The sequence below is a fragment of the Branchiostoma lanceolatum genome, chromosome 1 (genome assembly GCF_035083965.1).
Source record: "Branchiostoma lanceolatum isolate klBraLanc5 chromosome 1, klBraLanc5.hap2, whole genome shotgun sequence".
In the NCBI taxonomy this organism is placed as follows: Eukaryota; Metazoa; Chordata; class Leptocardii; order Amphioxiformes; family Branchiostomatidae; genus Branchiostoma; species Branchiostoma lanceolatum.
In genome coordinates this window covers 32,548,119-32,565,483 of record NC_089722.1, presented here as the reverse complement: position 1 = coordinate 32,565,483, position 17,365 = coordinate 32,548,119, and the positions used below count along the sequence as shown (strand labels likewise).

Sequence of the window (17,365 nt, the reverse complement as noted above, 5' to 3'; positions counted from 1 at the left end):
GAATATCTTTCAATTCAGCACCAAGGAAAACTATGTCAGTATCATATTCAACGCCAGGGACAGCAGTGTTTGTGTGACTGTCATTTAGCTGTTTCAGTATAAATGGTATTCAACTCCAGGGACAACAGTGTTTGTGTGAATGTCAATCATCACCAAGGACAGCTGTGTCTGTATGAATAGTATTCAACGCCGGGAACATCAGTGTTTGTGTGAATGTCATTCAGCACTAGGGACAGCTGTGTCAGTATAACTAGTATCCAACACCTGTGATTCATAGCAGTATTTGTGTGAATGTCATCCAACATCAGTGATAGTAGTGTTTGTGTGAATGTCATTCAGCACCAGGGACAGCTGTGTCAGTTTAACTGGTATTCAACACCAGGGACAGCATTATTTGTGTGAATGTCATTTAGTGGCAGGCCCAGGACAGCAGTGGTAGTGTGACTGTCATTTAGCACCAGCGGCAGCAGTGTTTGTCTGACTGTCAGTCAGCACCAGGGACAGCCGTGTTTATGTAAATATCTTTCAGCACCAAGGCATCTTTTTCAGTTTAGATCATATTCAACACCAGGGACAGCAGTGTTTGTGTGACTGTGAGTCAGCACCAAGGACAGCTTTTTTAGTTTAGATCATATTCAACACCTGGGATAGCAGTGTTTGTGCGACTGTCAGTCAGCACTTGCGACAGAACTGAATTTATCTTTTCTTCTTGTTGTAGGTCTTATACGAAAAAAGTTTGATCTGCTGAGACAGAAGACAACCAGATATCACCTGTTGAACCAGCAAGAAGTGTTGTACAACGCCATGTTTTCTGATGTAGATAGTGATGGTGACAGTAAATAGGGGGAAAGGAAGGTACTTAAATTTGCATCATATCAAACAATTGATACTAAGGCCACTATATCTAAGTTTTTGCAATCAGTGTGTAACAATTAAAACCTTTTTTGCAATACGCATTAGGCCACACCAATTTGATTTCTTGGTAAACAGATTTTTATTTTTCATTTTAGCACAAGGACATCATGAAAACAGAAGGCTGGGGTGAAAACTTGCACCTGACCCTGTTCACTCCCTGAAACTGTGTGCAACAAAGTGCAAAGTTTCCTCTGAGATTCTGTTTTCATGTTGATTTTCCAATCTAGCATTTTGTTTTAAATTCCGTTAACCAAGAAATTAAATTGGTGTGGCCTTAGTCCATGCTGACATGATTATATGGATGACTTTCATGCCTGCATCAATTTTGTCTCCGTTTCCCAAAAATATAGTCGCCACCACTGTTAATCCTGCTGCAAAAAGATGCAATATGAGGAATATTATAGAATACCAACTTGAAAGTTCTCAAGTCAAAGAAGATGTGAAAGAACAAAATTAAAGAATTAATTTGTTTATGGTTTGGTAATTATCATGTTCTGTGTGTTCAGTTATCTATTCAACCTTTTTGACTACTTACATCTCATAATGAAGGAAACAGTTTGGGGGCCTAACTAGTGCTGCGTACTGGTACTGTGTACCGGTACTGTGTACCGGTACTGTACCGTAAAAACTGATTAGGTACAGGTCCAAAATACCGGATCATGAAGTACCGGTACTGTACCGATATAAATTTACTCCAAGTATGTGCTTATTTTGTGACTGATCTCCTAACCTCATGGCCTCATGCAACGCCAAACGTGACCAAAGTGACACCTTGGAACAGCGTAACTAATATGCAATAGATCATTCAGGCCGGCCGGGAGTTTTGATATCAAGGGCAAGGGAGTTTGGCAGTAGGAAACCTACTAGTAGTTGTTTTCTTTGAATAGAGATACTGAAATTATTGAAGAAGTTCAGAAGAACACATGTTAATTTTCAAATTGTTCAGGTACAGGTACAGGTCCTCTGTACCGGTACCTGTACCTGTACCTGAACAATTTGAAAATTAACATGTGTTCTTCTGAACTCATTCAATAATTTCAGTTACCTTATTTTCCTTGCATCGGATCTAGGTTGTTCAGAGGATGTCATCCATATAGTCAAATCAATATGGCCTTATTAAAGTTGCGTTTGATTCTGATTCAAGCAGCTATTACTGTAAGCAACATTAAGCATATAGTCTGTGGAATGGCAAATGTGGGTGGCTGTTTTTACTATAGATGGGAATGTGCAATTGATTTTAATAGATTGTTAAGTGTGTAACAATTATAGAAACCTTTTATGCATTAGTGTAGTAAGCTCACAATATATTTTTGTATTTTTGTTCAACCTGCTGGTTTGACTTTCCCTGAAAATAGTAAAATAATCATAAATATATGGCAGTATCACCAGTGCTATAGATGGACGGATTGAACCATCTCAGGAACGTCTGTGAAAATGTGTCTTTCAAGTGTTCATGTACATAAAGAAATTATGTACCTACATGTAAAGCAGGTATGTCACTGGACTGGACCATATTGCGAAAGGTAATTTAAAAGTGGTGCAAACCGGCACCAATTTATTGGCGTCGTGGTGGCGCAGTGATACCGGGTTCGAATCCGGGGTTCCCTGATTTGTCCCGTTGACGTTGTGCCCTTGGGAAAGGCACTTAACATGACTTTCCTCACTTTACTCAGGTGAAAATGAGTAGTACCTAGCTTCGGTTAGGGACGTCCCTCGGATAGGACGTTAAATGGAGGTCCCGTGTTTGAGGAGAGCCACATCTCAAGCACGTTAAAGAACTCAACACGCTTATCGAAAAGAGTAGGGGTCCTTCCTGGTGTGTGTAGATCATATAAATCTGCCCGGATATGCAGCTTGTACTGTTCAGTACAGACCCGATGTGTTAGTTACTGTTACGCCCTGAGGCGGTTTACCGGGTATGCAATACAAACAAACAAAACAAACAATTGACAATTTGTCACCTTAAATTGCAATTTTGTTTTTTAAATTCCACAAATTTCGCAAAATGAGTGCAAAACAGTACAATTACTGCAAATCTCTTTTTGCTGAATCTTGATCATTTGGTTTCTAATTCTGATCAGTGGGAAAAAAAACTGTGATTTCCAATAAAGTTATCTGACTTGGAGCCAATGCTGAGAATGTGGCATTCCAAGTGCGGCCATTTTGTTTGTAGAGGTCACATATTTTACCTTTGCATTGCATGGCAGTGTGACCGGAAGGGATTTTGGGCAAAAATTTGCAAAGTCAGCACAATTTCCTAGCGCAATTTGGAGCAGTCCAGTGTGATATCCAAGTGTGTGAGCGATAAAAACTTAGATCTGTCAACGATTGTTTAAAGTCGTAGCAGAATGGTGTAAAATGTTGCTACCCATCATTCTCTACAGCTCACATAGTGCCATATCAATTTCATTACCTGAGTAAAAAGTAATGTGTGCAATTCAGTGGGTATGAAATGCATAATACTAGTTGAAAAATGTGCTTCCCTTGAAAGAGCACAAAACTCAAGAAGGGGGTGTTATTTTCCAATAGACAATTAATTGGATACAAATTAAATCAAATGCATTTTTTACTTCCTAAAATTATAATCTATTGGAGAAAAACATTCCTTTCTGGACAAAAGTGCTCCTTTGAGTTAACCTGTAACAGATAACAAAAAAATACCAAAAGTTATCAACAATACACTTCCACAAGAAGTTGTAAGGTGTGCAGTTTAGATTTATTTGACAATGTGTGCCTACACTTTAAGTTCTGTGGAGTGTCTGTAGATCACACCACCTTGCTTGTCTCACAGTGTACATGTCACGTCAACTGACAAGCCATCAGTGGAGCCCAGAAGTATATTACCTTGGATATTTGGAGTTTCTTTTTACACAACCAGGAATCTCACCTGCTGACGTTTCGGTGTCTGTCAGACACCTTATTCAGAGCTTTTGACTGGAGTACTTCTTCTGGCCGCTATAAGTAGCCGATGTAGGTGGCGCTTTTGCGGCAAGAACGCAATCCCAAACGTGGCTGAGCTTGTATCCCCCCTCGTCTCGGTTCATCACTGACAGACACCGAAACGTCAGCAGGTGAGATTCCTGGTTGTGTAAAAAAAAAATCCAAATATCCTAATAGTATGTTCCACCAACCTGATAAAATTATTTTCGGTACTTATTACCCTCTTACATGGTTGTGCACAGATTAACATGGACAACAATACCTGATGAGTGTGTTACAGGATTTAATGGAAAATCTTTCTGTGGCACACTGTGAAGACTCAAGACGGTTTGGATTCACTTACAAGCATTGACACAAATTAGGACCTTAGTATGGTACATTTGTGAATATTATCCTACTTCTAATGATATTCTAATTCAATCTATACCACTGGATTACAATATAAAAACATCAGATGTTTCAGATGTTTATCTAAGGTCTTTTGTCACTGATTGATAAATGTCAGTAAATTCCTTAACGTCTGGTATTTTCGTATTGTATTCCAGTGGTATAGATTGAATCAAAGTATCATTTAGAAGTTACTATGATGTGACAACGCCCTGCAATTCATATCAGACAACATATCTACAACAACAACAAAACACTCAAATCTGTCAAATCTGACAAAACCTTTTCTAAAGAATCATATACTTTAGAGATATTTTTATAATTTTGATTCAGAAATTTACTGATTTTATCCCCTTTCCATGTACTGGTAATACCATAAAATGTATTTTATTTGCAATATCATACTATAAGGGAATATACAGAAATGCTTACTGTGAAAGAGACAAGAATTACAGCTGTATCAATACTGTACCAGTAGCTAAGTGCAGTAGACCAGTATTGTATAGTTTTGTCATAATGAAGGGTGACCCACATGCATAGTAAAAAGTCATAATTCAGTCTTGGAAGGCACAGTCAATAGTCTGTAACTCACCAGTAGAAGCACTTCTGTTTGACTATGATAAGATTGTATGGCAGCTATGTAGTTTTTGTTAGGTGTTGTTCAGGAAATGCTATCATAGGACCATACATGTGGTAGCAGTCTTAGTTTGGCAATAAAACGTGGTGTAATACTACTGATTGTGTGCATCGTCATTGATAACTAACATTTGTTCAAATAGGTATTACTTATTACAACTAATATCTTTCTCTTTTGCCCCGACAAATATAATGAAGCAATCTCCCAGAGAAAGTAGAGAAGACCAATAACCTCTACTGACTGAGGCATTCTCTCTCTCTTCTAAATAGAATCCCAATACTTCATCTATTAGACCTGTAGTGACTTGCATTTTGATCAGACCCTTAATAAGTCCTTAAACCCAAACCTACTTTTCAACAAATAATTATCAACAAGTTGTTCAGCAATAATTAGGATTAGCCCACCAGCAGCCTAATGTATATTTTGTAGGAATGGACAGTGCTTGGCTACTCTAAACAGATCTGTATGTGGTATAGCCTCTGCACCATCCTCTGCAGTTTAAACCACTGGCACATTATTTTCGTTGCTGTGTAACCATGTGGTTAACCCTTGTGACCATAATGTACATGAATTATACAAGACCCTAATGACCATAAGAGGAAATTATCAAGTACATGCCAAAATTGATTATGTAGCAGCTACAATTATATAATGTGATGCCACAACTGGTTGATTACTGAAAATCCATTTAATATAGCGGTCGGTAATTTTAGCGGTTGGGGTTAAAGGGAGTAGTTCACTGCATTTAATTTAAGTGGTGAAAACAAACATCACTGTCTCAAATGTTAGTAATCAAATATTTTCGATGATGAAATTTTAGCGACTGACTAGTGACTGTTAAGGCCACACCATTTTATTTTGTTGCTTCTCGGATTTTTTTCAGAAAAAAATTGAAGCGACAGAGCGAGGTTTCTTTCATACTTTGATCTAGTACTATAATTTCAGTAACAAAATTACCTTTTGCCATGTAATATATGGATTGATATTGAGAAATAGTTTGAATAAATGAAAAATTATAACTCAATATGATCAATATGACCACACTTTTTAGGTATAATCTATTTTGGTGGCTATTAAGTTTACAACTGAACAAATAGTAAAATTGGGAGTTAAAATTTGAGAAGGGTAATAGTGACCCAATTATTTTTTTCCAAAATGGGGAACAGGACAGGGTATTCCGAAAAGCAACAAATTAAACTGGCGTGGCCTAAAGTAGCTAAAGTTAAATTACCATTAACAAATCAAGAATTACAGTATGGTATACAGCCAATGATGTTGACCACCACCGGTCTGCACCTCTGTGCCATCCTCCATGTGCAACTAGAACACATCACACCTGTCCTCCTTGTACATCTGGTCACCTGGCCTGCACTGGAATGTGTCCTGGAACTCCTGCAGGTGTGCTAGAGTGCCCTGGACCCTGCCAGACAACACAACATATTATCAAGCTATTGATAATCAATACTCGTATTCAACACTAGTCAGGGACAGCAGTGTTTTGTGTGACTGTATTTCAGCACCAGGGACAGCAGTGTTTTTGTGACTGTCATTCAGCACCAGGGACAGCTGTGTTTTTGTGACTGTCATTCAACACCAGGACAGCAGTGTTTTGTGACTGTTATTCAGCAACATGGACAGCTTTTTCAGTATAAATCATATTCAACACCAGGGACAGCAATGTTTGTGTAAACGTCATTCAGCACCAGGGACAGCAGTGTTTTTGTGGCTGTCATTCAGCACCATGGACAGCAGTGTTTTTGTGACTGTCACTCAGCACCAGGGACAGCAGTGTTTTTGTGACTGTCATTCAGCACCAGGGACAGCAGTGTTTATGTAATTGTCACTCAGCACCAAGGACAGCTATTTCAATATAAATCATATTCAACACCAGGGACAGCAGTGTTTGTGTAAATGTCATTCAGCACCAGGGACATCAGTGTTTTTGTGACGGTCTTTCAGCACCAGGGACAGCAGTGTTTTTGTGACTGTCTTTCAGCACCAGGGACAGCAGTGTTTTTGTGACTGTCTTTCAGCACCAAGGACAGCTATTTCAGTATAAATTATATTCAACACCAGGGACAGCAGTGTTTTGTGTGACTGTCATTCAGCACCAGGGACATCAGTGTTTTTGTGACTGTCATTCAGCACCAGGGAGAGCTATTTCAGTATAAATTGTATTTACACCAGGAACAGCAGCAGTGTTTTGTTTAACTGTCCTTTAGCACCAGGGGCAGCAGTGTTTTTGTGACTGTCTTTCAGCACCAGGGACAGCTGTGTTTGTTTGAATGTCAATCAGCACCAAGGGCAGCTTTTTCAGTATAAATCATATTCAACGCCAGGGCCAGCAGTGTTTTTGTTACTGTCTTTCAGCACCAGGGACATCAGCGTTTTTGTTACTGTCTTTCAGCACAGGGGACAGCTGTGTTTGTGTGAATGTCAATCAGCACCAAGGACAGCTTTTTCAGTATAAATCATATTCAACACCAGGGACAGCAGCAGTGTTTTGTTTGACTGTCATTCAACACCAGGGGAAGCAGTGGCAGTGTGAATGTCATTTCATACCTTGAACAACTGGCCTGATGAAATTTGTGCAGATGAGGACCATATTTGTATAATCAATAAGAAATATTTCTGACACATCACTCAAAAAGGTTTACCTCGTTTTGCAAAGGTATGAGCTCATGGAACTCTTAGTTTTGATAAGTACAATGATGGACTGTGAGCAGAGTGTTAATGTCCCAACCTGAGAACTGTAACTCTAACAGGCGAGTGCACAAGTCAGATGAACAACAACAGCTGACCTTTACTATAATGATGCTGCAAAATAAAAATTGGACATAGGCCTGAGTGTCAAGGGTTGGTATACACTTTTCTCACGTGGCAGACATGATAGAATGAAACATTAGACCGACCCTAACTGTCCATCATAATTAGCAGTTCAACCCATGATTGCATGGTAATTAGAAAATCGACCAATGTGGCAGTTGCTGCATGTCCGTCAAATATCTGCATTTCTATGTTTTCTTTTGCATTTCTACAGTTTGACGGAGGAGGGCGGAACTATAGGATCAGTCAACGTGGCTCTAAATTGCTGCATCTTTTCTGTGCATTACACTATTGATAATTGGATATCAATTTTTTAAACTTAGTGTGATTTGGTAGGAAAACTGAATTTACTTTGCCTCATTGGCCTCGTTTTCATTCTATAATGTCCGCCGCGTGAGAAAGGTGTATAGCAAAGTATTGATGTGAGCCTTACCTGAGGTTTTGTGGCACATTGAATCCTTGTACCCAGCGATAGTCTGCGGCAGGGGTGTTCACAGCACAGTTCGTCTGCAAGAAAAAGACTTAATGTGGTTGAAACTGCTCAATTTAACTGACACTATACATGTACATTCATTTATCACAAGAATTCCAATCATAACATGTCATCAGCTTAAATATGTTATTCACACAAAAAAGTTGAATACTATAATGATGATTTTAAATATAATTCTAGAACACTTAAGAGAATATTAGCTTTCTACCAGTGAAATTTTGTACACCCATTCAGCTATGGGTCATGTGTTAATGAAGATTGAAGCTCCTTTTGTTATCTTGGTATAAATATGTGCATTGTTGTGTAACGTTTTGATAATGACACAAATACTAGGGTGTATTTGATACAAAAGTAACTCAGGGCTTAGCAATGGGAATAATAAAATTTGTAAAACTTATCTTATAAAACTCATTGAGTAACTTTACAAGTACTGTATCTCTTTAGGCCACACCAATTTAATTTATTGGCTAATGGAATTTTAAAAAAAAGCTAGATTGGAAAATCAACAGGAAAACAGAATCTCAGAGGAAAGTTTGTACTTTGGTGCACACAATTTCAGGGAGTGAACAGGGTCAGGTGCAAGTTTTCACCCCAGCCTTCTAGTTCTGTTTTCATGATTTTGTTTAAGGAATTGATGTGGCCTTAGGTACAAACTTTACCTGTGCATATGCTATGAAGAAGGCTTGGTCAGCTGTGATGTCCAAGCTGGAAACCAGCTGTTCTTCTCCTGCCTCTTTAACCCAGTCTCTGTATGCCTGGGGAGGATCGTTCTTGTTTTATTTTAAGGATGCAGTAACTGTTGCGTCTTAAATCACTGTGCCCATGCCAGACTACTATAAAGACTCCACCACACCTTTTGAAAAAGAGTAGGGGCATGCCCCGGTGTGAGATGGTCCAAAACCTACAGTCCTATGACCGCACATGGGTCCGCCCTTAGTAATAGCCTCCGGCTAGTGGGGCAACCCTGTCATGTACATGCTGAAACAATAAATAAATAGATAAATATACTAGCCTATAAGCTTTTACAATTAACCCCTTGATGTCATGAGGGGTCACCTGTGTTTGGGGGAGTTCAACCCTTACACTGTTCATGTATATGTGGCAATTCTGTACCCATGCCGTATAGATTGAGACTTTGAATTTGTTTTCAACGCTATAAATGCTAATCGTATGTATGATACTACAGTCACTGTACTGCATTTGAAACTCACATAGAAGGCCTGCCTGACACCACCCATCTCACCAATCAGGTTCTGCGCCACTCTGGTCCCTACAATGGGAACCTGTGTAGAGAGGTGGAGTTTGAAAGAGTTTCACTCTGGAAGACTGAATAGTCCTTACTCTTTATACCCAACAATCAGGGTATGCAACCCAAATCAGTCCAACTGCACTACCAAAAATCGTTTTTCTTATTACCTTCGCCAAGAAGGTTATGCAGAGGGTAGCGTTTGTTTGTGTGTGTGTAACGTACAGCATAACTCGAGAAGGCTAGAATGAATTGTCTTGATATTTGGTAGGTGGGTAGGTCTTGATGAGACATGGAAATGATTAGATTTTGGGTCCCCTAGCGGCTTGTTACGGTACTGCAGCGGAACTTCCTGTTTTGATATCTCGTGTTCTGGACATGCCATGGTTCTTATTTTTGAGTGGTAGATAGCTCTTTGGACAGAGAGTAAGTGGTGTAAGTTTTGGCACCCTAGCGGCGGTTTTGGAACTGCAGGAGCAGGTTTTGCTTCAGACTTTGAAAGGAAATAACTCAAGAAGGGCTTGATGGATGGTCATGATTTTTGGTAAGTAGATAACTTGAGTGATGATGTACATGATTAGATACTTATTATGCAAATCAGTATCTAATTTGCATAATTAATTAGGAAAGTTTATACAGCCGCCAAATTCCATGATAGGACTCTCAAACATGTGACATATGTAACTGAGGAAGAGAGAAATATTAATAAATATCAACTATGCAAATGAGGACCTCATTTGCATAATTAATGAGAAAATACTATAACTCAAGATGGGCTTGATGTATGTTCATGATTTTTGGTATGTAGATAGCTTACGTGATACTTTGTATGATTGGACGATAATTATGCAAATCAGATTCTAATTTGCATAACTAATGAGACAATTTAAAAATCTGCTGTGTTCCATGATATGACTATTCCAATATGTGACATTTGTAACTGACGAAGAAATGAATGTTGATAGATAGAAAATATGCAATTGCATAATTAATGAGAAACAACTAGAATTCCTTACAGGTACATGATGGCAATTTCATACTTGTGACATCTGGAAGTTATGTGAATGTGAACATCGTTGAATCAAATTATGCTAATAAGGACCTCATTTGCATAATTGATCATATATGTTTGCATAACCTTTGTTAAGCTCATACTTTGGACAACTTCTGTTATTTGGGTGAAGACGATCAACTGATATGATTTATAATTGATGAGAAACAATGCTAATACGTCAGTCATAAAGGTTAAAATCATTTGGCGAAGGTATGAGGTCGCGGAACTCTAGTTTTTATTGTTTTTCCTTCTACAAAGAAAATTTTTCTGTCAGCAAGAATATTACTCTGTATGCAAGAATCCCTGTTTTAAGCACAAACAAGAATCCCTGTTTTAAGCACAAACAAGAATTGCATCTAAGAATATTTTTCTTCTCCTTGCTCTACCAAAGAACGTTCAAGAAAATCATTCTAGTAAAATCTCAATTTTCAATAAAAAATATCTTAAGCAAAAAATCTGAGTGTAAGAATACCACATTTGCCAAAACGAAAAACAAATCTTGTACTAAGGCTGAGAAAAAAATTTCCTTATTTTTCTAGAAAATTCGTATTGGAGAACATCATGCTGGAAATATTTTTCTTAACTTCAGAATAAAAAGAATAAATTCTTTGTGTAAGAATTCACATACAAAGTCTTTCGCAGAAGGTTTCTTAAATTTTCTTGTTTTTCTTTGTTTAAGAAAATCTTTCTCGACATATCAAGAAAAGAATTAGAATAAGAAAAAAGATTTTTGGTAGTGTTACACCATACCGAAATGAATTGGCATTCCGAGAACCCGGCCGGAGGAATTCATAAGACCTTGTGTGGCCTTCGAAAGCATGCAGGTTCAAAATTGTATTCCCAAAATTTTCAACGGTCCCAGTTTTGTGTTTCAGAGTCTTATACATTGTGAAGTATTACAAATTTACAATGACACTCATGTATAACATTGTACTATTAACTGTCAGTAGTCAGTTTACTAATTAAAACAAATTTTGCTCTCAGTTTTGAAATTGATTTGAATATGAGACAAGTTTGACAGCAGTTGATATTCCTTCCAATAGAGTTAACGTTAACTGCGCTGACATTCTAGTTCAATCATCATTAAATAGTTTCATACAAAGTAAGTAACATCCAAATTTTGCACTTCAACTAAAGCCTGTTTGAATTTCAAATAATGGGGATTTGTAGAATGTCAAATAATAGATATTTGTAGATGATGTCAATAATGAAAATTATTTTGATGATAAATTGTAAAAGTTGAAACTGCATTGATAATGGAGTAAATACGTTTGAGAATATAGTTATGTCATTATCATTACAGTTTCAACTTTTACAATTTATCATCAAAATATTTTTCATTATCATTATTAATGTTAGTGCAACGTCTGGTTTTCATATGTATTTTATCCAGTTGCAACGATTAAATTTTATTACTCTATATTCTTAAATGTGTACCTCTGTATCGAAAACATTGATGGAAAAGCCCGACCAGAAGTCACTAACACACGCTCTCCGCTGACTGTAGTCCTGCTTAGTTTTATTTGTCCACCAATCATCCCTCCGTCCCCTGCTGTCAAATCTGGCACCTAGAAATACAAGTTACTAACTGTTATATAGCCTTACACAGACCCCATATCTTTGCCAGTCTGCTGGCCTGGCTGCACTCTAAGCCTTTGATAGCATGACAGTACATCAATTTCAATGTCAAACTCTTTCTAATTGCTATCATTAACATTAGAGGGCACTTTCTTATTATTGTAAATGCAGAAATGTTCGCGGTGGTTTTATGGTCGCGGTGAACTTTCAGTGCGAACTTATAACCGCCGCAAAATTTTCTGCCCACCTATGACTGTAGCGCTAGTATTGTTTCAAACGCGAACTCAAAACCACCGCGAACTTAGATGCATTTACAGCACCCTACATATTTGTACAGTATTGCAGAAACCTCAGATACATGACAATCAATTTTCTGTGGACAAAGACATTGTTCTATTGATAGTGGTCAACTGAGTAACAGTTATAATCTGTACCTACCACCCTCCTAAAAGCAGGACCTCTATCGCTCGATTCGTTGGCTCGCTCGCGTAGGGGCCCTGCTCTTTAGCACCGGTAAACACGGTTCTGGCGGCATTACTGACAGTTTCTCATGAATAATTAATGAGCTATTCTTATTTGGCACAATTTGGCGGTTGATTTGTTCTGAACCTAAAGTAACGATGTGAGACGTAACCTGATTGGTTGATAGACTCCCAGCGTCCTTTGCGCTTTTGCTCTAGATGAGGTTTAGTAAACCCTCTGATTGACTGAATCTGTTTTGGTGGCGACGGTGCCAGAACCGTGTCTACCTGGACTGAAGAGCAGGCCCCCTACGCGAGCGAGCCAGCGAATCGAGCGATACGGGTCCTGCTTTTAGGAGGGTGCCTGCACCACCGTACGTACCAAACTCATCCACTGAGTTGATGATCTCCTGTCCCAAGATACTGCCCATAGCTCCATACGCCATCCACCTAGATAAAGCAAAAATTGGAGTCAGACGTTACGATCTACTATTTTTTCAAGTTGCCACGAAGTGGTAGCCTCTACCAGGCTCGGCGGATCGCTGGGAAAATAGTAGAAATCGGCCAAATAGAGTGAATAGTATGCCAAGGGTAGTCCGCTATGCAAGGAAGCTTAATAGGCGACCAACGGAGCCTGCGAGACGTCGGCATCTCGTTTGAATGAGCTTCGCTGTATAGCGGACTACCCTTGAATGACATACTATTCACTCTATTTGGCCGACTTCTAATATTTTCCCACTGAAGTAGCCGTAAGACATAAGACATTGTTATAAGAACCTTATTTTTCTGTTTTTATTCATACATGTACACAACTTTCACACACTTTTTCCATACATGTACACTACTCTCCAAGCAGAGGATGGGTTCCGGCAGGTTTTTGACGTGTTTTTAGGCGTTTTTGTCGGCCTTTCTACTTTTTCATTTTTTGTTGTCTCTATAAAGACAAAAAAATGAAAAAGTAGAAGGCCGACAAAAACGCCTAAAAACACGTCAAAAACCTGCCGGAACCCATCCTCTGCTTGGAGAGTACATGTACACACCTTTCACACACTCTTTCCATACATATGTACACATCGTTCACACACTCTTTCCATACATATGTACACATCGTCCACACACTCTTTCCATACATGTACACAACTTTCACGCACTCTTTCCATATATGTGCGCACCTTTCACACACCCTTTCCATACATGTACACACCTTTCACACACGTGCACTCATTCCATACATGTACGCACCTTTCACACACTCGTTCCATACATGTCCGCACCTTTCACACACTCTTTCCATACATATACACACCTTTCACACACTCTTTCCATACATGTACGCACCTTTCACACACTCTTTTCATACGTGTACACACCTTTCACACACTCTTTCCATACACGTACGCATCTTTCACACACTCTTTCCATACATATACGCACCTTGGCATTGTAGATTCAAACACAGGGAACTGCAGCAAGCCAGCTGGAAAGACTATGGGAAAGATGACCCATTCACTTTTTTGGTTAATTTATTTGGGACCGTATAAGAGTCAGAGTCTCAAGTGTATGATAAATAATATTTTGTCAACATCACACAGCAATTTTGATTGTCAATGTGACTGTGCTAGGTAGCCCGATGCTCCAGATATAAAATGATAATTTAAATGTAATAAAAATGGGTTCCTTACGTAGTTCATTCCAGTGGTACAGGTAGTGTGCTATGACCCCATACACATCGATGTCCCACCTTCACATGTAACGAAACAGGGAAATTAATATACATTTTACCTGGTCAAAGTAATATTTACCATGTCCTGAATAAAAAAGACTCTTTTACACAACCAAGAGATTTATTCAACCGATGTTTCGGTGACATGGTTCACGTAACACTGCAGCACATATTAATGAGATGCATTCCCAAACGCAAAGTATTTACATATGCACAATCAAAGGGGATGACATCACTATGCGCTCCCAAACGTACGTTATCTGATACAGATTTCCTGTAACATGTTACAGTATACATGTAGTATTTTGCTCCCGTACTAGTACATACAGTACGGCCTCACCAACATAGATCCAAAGTCCAATGTTTGTTGGTGAGAGCATACTGTATAATATCGGAGCAAACTTACTCTTATGGGGAAGGTATTTTGGGGCTTGTCCTGGTAAAGCAGATATCTCACTGGCCTGGGCCAAACTGCATCAATCATTGGCCCAATATGTTGCCTAAAATTGTTTTTTTGGCGACCCCTCAGTGGCGAGCCGAATGGTATAGTATTGTGGTCAGTTTGCAAATATTCCAGGAATTGCACAGAAATCCCGTATGAACAGCACCACCTATCAGTGCCCTAAGCAGGATAGAGTGAATGTTAAAACAACAACCACCGTCCCAATGGCAATGTCTTTTTATCATTGTCAATCTTGTTTAGAATTTTGAAAAATCCAGTTATTAAAATCATTATGGTACAAATAGGGCGCAATCACTGCACATCTCATTGTGATAAATCTGAATCCTTGTACATTGGTTTTTGATTCATTGTAAACTCTGTGATTTCAAATAAAGTTCTCTAACTTGTCTTTGATTTGGAGCTGAAACTGAATATGTGACTTTCCGGGCGGCGGCCATATCTTTCTTGGAGGTAATGTATTCTACCTGTGTGTCGCATGTCAGTGTGACTTCAAGAGATGACTGGCAAGAATTTGCAAAGTTTTGCAATTTCCTAGCGCAATTTGGCACAGCTCAGTGAGATACCCATTTAAGACTAATTCGTAGTGCAATCATGTATCACCCTCCCGAACAGGCCCGATATCGCTCGGTAACGTTACCTCCCATAGCGGCCCTGCCCTTTCAAGACGGTAAAATCGCTTATGGCGACGTTATTGGCAGTTGCTCATGAATGATTAATGAGCTATCCTTATTTGGCACAAAAAGCCGTTATCTTTGCTCTGTATCCAAAGTAGCGATGTAAGACGTAACCTGATTAGTCAATAGCATATCCCAGTGTCCTTTGCGCTTTTGCTCTAGATATATGAGCTTAAGCCAACCCTCTGATTAGCTGAAAGCTGTTTTGGTGGTGACGTCGCCAGAAGCGATTTTACCGGCTTGAACGGTCAGGACCACTACGGGAGGTGACGTTACCGAGCGATATCGGGCCTAATCAGGAGGGCGTTATGTATAAATGTATCAGAAAACTTACTCTGTTCTCAGCACCTGGTTGCTCAGGCGCCTGTCCCAAAGGTTCTTCTCAAACGCAGCAGTCCTTATTGCATTACCAAAGTGGTCAGTGGCGTTAACATCAAGCTGCATGCAGGGAAGGAATTACAGATACTGTAAATGCATTTAACTTCGCGTGGCGAATGCGAAAATGCAGTGTTCGCGGTGGTTTTAAGTTGCCGCAGCGCTATGGTAACATACTTCTACAGTATTGGACAAACATGTTCGCAGTTGTTTTAAGTTCGTGGTGAAACGGTCGCCGCGAAAACCGTGAACATAAAACCATCCCGAACATTTCTGCATTTACAGTAATATTACTTAGTTAAAATCTTATGTAGTTTAATCAGTCTGAATGATGATAAACTGAATATTATACAGACTAGAGGATAATGTTTAACAAACATACTGAGATATTATTTTGTTAGTTGCTGATTTTCTGGTCATTTTGTCACATACTTTGTAAGTTGAATCAAACCTTTAAAAAATGTAATTCTTTTATAAAAGAGAGGCAAATAGACAGAGAGAGAGGGCGAGAGAGAGGGAGAGAGAGAAACGGAGGGAGAGAGACAGAGAGAAAGAGAGAGAGCAATTGGTCACAAACGAATATCATTCCTTCAGTCTCACATGACCATGTGTTTGTATAAAGACATGACACACTAGTGGACAGAAACAAATTACATACTACACATGTATTAGAGAAAGATCTTATTCATATAATTTTATAGCTTTGTGTTTATGTACTGAATATTATGCCATTTGTTGGTCAACAATGACACCATTTGTCAACTAATGTTGAACACTGTAAGTTTCACATTCATTCAATTTAACTAGTAGGTAAACTCAATGATAATTCATGCTTACCCCAGAATAATACAGACTCATTTTTTCCACATTCATGAGCCAGTCAGGATATCCAATCTGGTCTACAAGTGCCTGTATCTAATGATAGTGCAGAACAAAACATCATTAATGTGGATAAAGTCATTCCTGAATTATAGCTTCAGCATGATATGGGAATGAAAATTTGACTATGTCTGATGAGATTGTAATAGAACCCCGTAGGAAAATCACGATATTTGCTTCGTCAGTGTTGGCTCTTCAAAAAATCAAAAATTTCTAACTCAGTTATACTACTAACAGTACTACTTCTGACAGTAGATTGTACTTCTATTTCTCATATTACGTATACAGTCAATATGGTAAATCTGTTCTACAATGTATTATGATAATAGTACTGTAATTACAGTAATGACAGTACCGCGATTACAGTCTGTGGTGACTGTCACTTTAGAATTAGTGAAGACGTTGCAATACTGACCTTACCCACATTACTGTAGTAACAGTTAGTCATGGTTGCAATACTGCAATGTAAAGTGACTGTCAGTACGTAGTATACTATCAGTACTGCACACACAGTCTACAGTATTATCATACTACAGTAGGTTTACTGAGGGTTTACCTTGGTGTTTGCCTTAGCTTGGGTGTCTGTATCCATCCAGCCAAGTTGGGAGAGGCCGTCTGATGTGACTTTCTTCACTCTGACAGCTACCTCCTCCGCCTTGAAAATACAGTCACAGTCAAGACTTTGTCTTGGATTTCTTGGATTTTAGTTTGCTC

At 38.8% G+C, this 17,365-nt stretch overlaps 2 protein-coding genes across 3 annotated transcripts in view; one reads left to right on the top strand and one right to left on the bottom strand.

Annotated features, from left to right (window-relative positions):
- LOC136420269 (uncharacterized) overlaps positions 1–4,976 on the top strand; it is a 50,974-nt gene extending 45,998 nt beyond the window's left edge. The window contains exons 8-9 of one of the 2 annotated variants that reach the window (XR_010753182.1): positions 719–3,773; positions 3,992–4,976. Coding sequence is in view for 1 of the 2 variants with exons in the window: in XM_066407123.1 (XP_066263220.1) it covers positions 719–843 (125 nt within the window). In the remaining variant the exon portion in view is untranslated. Of the gene's footprint in view, positions 1–718 lie in introns of both variants that reach the window. The other variant, XM_066407123.1, reaches the window with a different exon arrangement.
- The window catches only part of LOC136420258 (endothelin-converting enzyme 1-like), a 30,209-nt gene continuing 16,457 nt past the window's right edge, over positions 3,614–17,365 (bottom strand). Inside the window, exons 12-22 of the mRNA XM_066407112.1 lie at positions 17,208–17,306; positions 16,610–16,687; positions 15,732–15,835; positions 14,220–14,278; positions 13,972–14,023; positions 12,920–12,987; positions 11,936–12,066; positions 9,410–9,481; positions 8,858–8,953; positions 8,139–8,212; positions 3,614–6,299 (exon numbers count right to left, since the gene is read on the bottom strand). Coding sequence (XP_066263209.1) covers positions 6,200–6,299; positions 8,139–8,212; positions 8,858–8,953; positions 9,410–9,481; positions 11,936–12,066; positions 12,920–12,987; positions 13,972–14,023; positions 14,220–14,278; positions 15,732–15,835; positions 16,610–16,687; positions 17,208–17,306 — 933 coding nt within the window. The 3' untranslated portion in view covers positions 3,614–6,199. The remainder of the gene's footprint in view (positions 6,300–8,138; positions 8,213–8,857; positions 8,954–9,409; positions 9,482–11,935; positions 12,067–12,919; positions 12,988–13,971; positions 14,024–14,219; positions 14,279–15,731; positions 15,836–16,609; positions 16,688–17,207; positions 17,307–17,365) is intronic.